This window comes from Agrilus planipennis, unplaced genomic scaffold (assembly GCF_000699045.2).
Source record: "Agrilus planipennis isolate EAB-ADULT unplaced genomic scaffold, Apla_2.0 scaffold137, whole genome shotgun sequence".
Taxonomy (NCBI): Eukaryota; Metazoa; Arthropoda; class Insecta; order Coleoptera; family Buprestidae; genus Agrilus; species Agrilus planipennis.
In genome coordinates this window covers 655,277-661,266 of record NW_020439008.1, presented here as the reverse complement: position 1 = coordinate 661,266, position 5,990 = coordinate 655,277, and the positions used below count along the sequence as shown (strand labels likewise).

Sequence of the window (5,990 nt, the reverse complement as noted above, 5' to 3'; positions counted from 1 at the left end):
ATTCAATTGTGATTTCCATTTACCTCCTTCTCTATATCCATACAAAACAAACAAATAAAATTAAAATTTTCTTTTGAAAAATGAAACCATTCCATCAGTATTTTCTTATGACGTTGTCACGTTCAACTATCGTCAGTAAACCGACTTTACAGACAATCGATTTTTTTGAATTGCACCCGAACAGGTGTGAATTCTGTATTAGGATCATACGATCACGTCTACGGATTTGCTGCAAATGAAACAAAAATTTATATCACCCATTTATTAGTAATGTATCGATGATATATATATATATATATTCATTTACAAATATATATGTATAGGTAATTACAAAACATGAATACAGTAATCATTGCCATCACTACACGCTATATGAAATTTAACTTCGTAAAAGTACATGCAATAATTTTCTCTAAAATAACTGAGTGTGCGCATGTAAAGGAACAACGTTTTCACTATAGTACAGTACCGCTGGTCGATGATAAATAATAAATTTGAAAATGTAAAAGTTATTACAGGGATTCAATTGAACATAACATACATACAAATCTATTTATAATATATACATACCTAATTATAATACTGCAATAAACACGAGCTGCTCTCCCGAACATACTCTCGCTCTTTTACACTTACCTTACATCACCAACATTCAATAATTATCGACATTAAATTACAAATGTAATGTACACATTTAACTAATATATACAATTCACGAATCAGTATTTGGGTAGTCCTTATTACAGAAAGACTTCTTTGGTTTAAAGTTGGCTGTAAGGCCCTAAAATTAAACAAAATTACACTATCAGTTCGACGACCTAGGACTGATGGTAGGTTGTCTAGTTAATGGCGACACATAAGGACTAAAACGGTGAAAAGTGCTCGGAAAGAAAGCTTTGGGTAGTCGAAGTTCGGAACTGGTGGTAATGGTAGTTGGACTTGGCGATCCCGATGACGATGATGGCGTTGATGACTGAGGAGGTGGTGGTGTTATCTGCGGCCTTTGAGCATTTGGTGGACCCAGAAGACCTGGTGGAAGTCCACTGTGAAGTGGTGTTTGCCATGGAGAGCTGCCTTGATTCCATAAGTGACTCTGAAGACCAAGAGACATCGCAGAACGTTGACCTAGATATTGCGCAGAAGAACTGCTAAGTAGCATTGCTTGAAGATCACTGGGACTGTATTGGACCCCACTTGCTCTACCCCAAATTTGAATGTGACTTCTAGCCTTTTCTACCATGGCGGCCGAAAACAAAGCACTGGCGTTATTATTTTCTGTATCTAGGGGGTCGGTAGAGTAAAGCCGCAGAGAATTTCGTAGAAACTGTTGCTCAAAGAATAAATTGTCCATGGGATCTCTGAAAACAAAGAAAAAGTACGTGTTAATTTTCAATTTGATTATGGACTAGAGTGTATAAGTAAACCAGAAAGTCACATTAGAATGCCTATTTAAAAGTAACTATTTAAGAGAGATCTTAAATTGAAGTGCTTAATTTTTATGACGAACTAAAATATTTCAAGTAGGTAGGTACTACAAATTATAATTATTACACATTATGTTAGGTACTATGAATTAAGTTGTAGTTTTGGTTATCCAGAAGTACAAATAAAATAATAGAAGGCATTTTAAATTAAAATAATTTGTTTAATTCTGTTTATTATATTGTTTCCCTAATAGCATACATGTAATCCGTTAAGATAGAGATATGTAATCTTACAATTTGTATTAACTGATACATTTCCCTTCATTATTATAAACAGAAAGTGCTTGGGTGTAAACATAAGATGTTGTAGATGTTAGTATTTCTGCAATAAGCATATCTAATTAACAACAATTCATTTGCAGCAGGACAAACTACAGTACAGTAAATAGGACATCGTTGATATTATATAATAAGTATTATTATATTCATATTTAGCAAATCAGCTAAAAGATCGATAACTTAAGGATGTTTGGGAGGTGCAATCGGAGACAAGAGTACATAAAATTAGAAATTCGTGATTAATTAGGTTTTGCAGCATATCATGGGGTAAATAAATACTATCTATATTAAAGAAAAAGTATACGGTTTGAGAGAAAATTTGGAGTTTGACCAAAAACTTTGAATAAAATAAGAAATAACGAATAATATGGAAAATTTTTAACTGACTTTTGGCAGTGAATATGCCTTGATTTCAACTTCGAAACAAAAAAATATTTAGTTTCAATCTCTATTAATAATGAGCGTAAAACTTTTTAATATGTTTAAATAATAATTAAAACTTTAAAATTGCATTTATTTCAGACAATTATAAATATTATCATTATATTATCAAGTAAAAACGAGATTTTCAGCTAATTTTTCATTTTTTCCTCGATAACCATTTAGTGAATTTGAATAACCTTACGCTAAAGTGATTCTCCAGAGTTCAAGTTACTTATTATAAAAGTTTGAAATTTCTGGTAGCTTTTTTTCTGTTAATAAAAATAAATTTAATCTGTTCGGTTAACGAATCTCCATAAAATGACGTGTAAAATTACAATTTTTTAAAATTTCAATAACTTTTTAACGGTTTAGTGAATCGATTTGTAATTTTTACAGGAGTTTTAGAATTGAATGAGAAACGTTCTTCCAAATTTTTATTTGTCTCGTAGCATTTTGACATACCTCCCAAACGTCCTTAAGGGTACAGGTATAAAATTAGTATTTGCCTTGATATTTGGAAACTTACATACTGTATTCTAAATTTTTCCTTTGCCAGGTTCAAGTTTATTGTTTTTAAAATACTAAAATTTCTGCTAAAAATAAGGATTTCTATCATCAAAACCCAAATCTGCGTTTAGACAAACTATTACAATGATTACTCTAGATGAGAGTTATTATAATTGTGGCAAAACAACGAAAGGTCGAACAACAAGAAAATAAGTGGGAAAACATAGCAACAAGTTTTCAAAAGACCGAAGATCGGATGAGTGACTAAAATGAGTATCTGGTTGTCTACCTGAGGTGAGGTGTGAGAAAATATGTCGGTTTCATTATATCATCAAGCCATCGTCATGAAGGCAACGATTGCCTGAAATTACAGAGCGGCTTCTACTTCTCCGCCCCTAAAGCGGCGGCTCGCGAAGATTGAAATACGTAAATTAAATTCTATCACAACACAGACACACACATACACACGCACATGTACATGTATACAGAAACACACATACAAACAACAATAAGCTAATTCTTCGCTCAATTTCCAACAATCAACGTGACGGGGTGAGAGAGGAGAGCTGAAGGCGCGGGGGCGACCGGGAGGCGGCTTGTTCGGTTTACGTACACACCGTTTTATAACTTTACTTTTACTTAACCGCCTATCGGTAACGTTTTCGACAATAAATCCTTGCCGTCTTCACTTACAATCAGCCAACATGGGTGGTAACTGACTGGCAGGGCATACAATGAAAACGATGAAATTAATAATGAATTAACCTACACGTAAACGAATACGAAGAATTTTAAGACGTATAAAGTGACAGGTGCAACTCCAAGTGTGTAATTGTTTGAAAAGTAATCTCGATGGAATTGTTATTATATGTATAACTTTCCATTAAATATAATAGGTATTGTCGAATATATTCCCCGTTTAATTAAACGTAATTGTTGCAATGTATTTACAATATAAATTTTATATCTATATAGTTAAGTGCCTACTTAAAATGTTTCTTGAGATAAGGGTAGTCGCACGTGCAGGTAAATACCCATACATTTTAATTTAGATATTAAGTACTTTATATTTAAAGCATATGCATATGGAAGAGAAAATACAACTTATTTTTACAATCATAATTTTATTTGATTATTTAATTGAACAATTCGTCAATAAACTATAATGGGCTCACTCTTATCGTCTTAAAAATCAGTAAACGATAACAACAATGTACTTATTACCATTAAACAGCGTTTAATAAATAAGTACAAGCGGCACAGTGAACGCCATCTATAGAGATTTACGAGTAACTGTGAGTTCATTAATGTTTAACAAGGACCTTTTCAATTTAAGGATATCGAGTTTTCAACCAAACCCATCAGTGCTCGGCGTAACTATTCTACATGATAGGCTTTACATCGGCACTGGGATTTCACCAAGATAAAAATAATATTCCCAAATAACGACTCTTATCTTGGCTTAAATATCAAGATCAAGAAATTATTTTTTCTTGGTCATAATTTCTTGTCTTAATTTATGAAAAACCAACACCGACGTTTCGACTTTGGGAGGCAGGTTTTTCAAGGAAGGTTCTTTAGTTATGTAAGTAAAAGTTTCAAATAATTCGGTGCTTGTAACTTGTACATAATATTAAATGAATAAGCATTGATTTAAAACAGTACAATTATAAACAAAATAATAAATAATTAAATAGTTAAAAACTAACAGTTTTAAAGACAACACGAATATAAATAAAGTAATAAGTTAAAGTATAATTAAAAACCACGTGGCTACACTAAAGGACAGTACTCTAATGAGTTAGAATTAAGGATCTTCAAATATGCTCAAAGTGTGTTAGTATCGGGAACATTCCTGTAGTGGTACTCATAGTCAAAAATAAGGANTAATTCAATATTTATTCATTTAATATTGTGTGCCAGTTACAAGCACCGAATCATTTAGGACTTTTGCTTATATAAGTAAAGAACCTACCGTAAAAAATCCTCTTAAATAGAGGCGACACGTCGGTATTGGTTCTTCATAAATAAAAACTTTCCATCCCTTAATTGCTTTGAGCTTTACTTAATATTATCCAAATTAAAGGATGAAATGGAGAATAGATAAATTCAAGGCTGTCGATATTTCTCGATGTTGAGAGGAACGCCAGAAATGTGTATTAATGGCGAAGCAGCAAAGTAGTGATGAGTAATTCGAATATTTTCGTTATTCTTTAATAATCTTTTGACTCTATTAATTTGAAAGGTAGCTGTTTTGCAGTGTTGTTTCACATTACTGTTATTACAATTTTGCATTCAATGGAGAAGATTTTTACCATTTTCTTCCGCTATGTGCCGCAATTATTATGACCTTCAGGTTTATCTTCACAACAAGATATCTTAATTTAAATCACGTAAATGCAAAAGAGGCAAACTAATTAAATTTCCAATTTTTATGAAATTTAACAAAAATGATAAAGTGTACAGCGTCAGAATGTAAAAATATCAAATGCAAATCTACAAAGAAATATCTGCAAAAGTATAAGTATGATTTTCTCAGCAAACAATAGAATAAGTACATAAACATTTACAGTATTATTACTGTTATACTGTAATAGAAAACCTTTCAAAATTTTCATCAAAAATTGCACATATTGAGGTACTTTTACTAACCTTTCTACAAGGTCTACTTTACTGTCACTACATGACGCGCATCTCCCTTTCAGTTCTTAAGCCGGTCTAATTTCCATGTGCAATGCATTGCACAAGAAGAAAAGTAAGAATTAGATTCCTTAATAATAAATTGCTTAAGCGGCTTAAATTAAATTTAAGTGTCAATAGATCATATGTGTGACGCCCGTTGCTCATATAGAATCTTCCCCATATCTATCATTTCCTATCCAACCTTTCCAACCGCAGTTACGTCGTTTTTCCCTGAACTTACTGCTCGTATTACGATTATATCCATTCATTTTAGGATTCGTACCTTACTGAAGGGATTCGTGCTATTGAAAGCAGTAAATACTGCCAGCGTACCAACTACTACAGAAAAGAAAAGTTGAGATATCTCATCTTTTAATGACGTACCTATACGAGGGTGGATTGATAAGTTTCCGGCCTAACCAAGAGATGACGCCACTAGGCCTACCTTGAGGTGACATTCTATAGTACCATCCTTGGATAGCTTGTAGCTATAGTTTCAGCCCGATCTCCTTGCTAGTGTAGGTTTGACAGCACGCTGAACAAGACGCCTCTGTGGTTTTCGTAAAAATGGAAAAGCAGGAAAATCGTGCTGTCATCAAATACTTTTATTTGAAG

The 5,990-nt window shown here is 32.6% G+C and overlaps 1 protein-coding gene across 1 annotated transcript in view; it reads right to left on the bottom strand.

Moving 5' to 3' along the window:
• Positions 1 to 324: 324 nt before the first annotated feature.
• The window catches only part of LOC108735099 (T-box protein H15), a 167,054-nt gene continuing 161,388 nt past the window's right edge, over positions 325 to 5,990 (bottom strand). Inside the window, exon 5 of the mRNA XM_018466921.1 lies at positions 325 to 1,358. Within this exon, the coding sequence (XP_018322423.1) occupies positions 806 to 1,358 (553 nt within the window). The 3' untranslated portion in view covers positions 325 to 805. The remainder of the gene's footprint in view (positions 1,359 to 5,990) is intronic.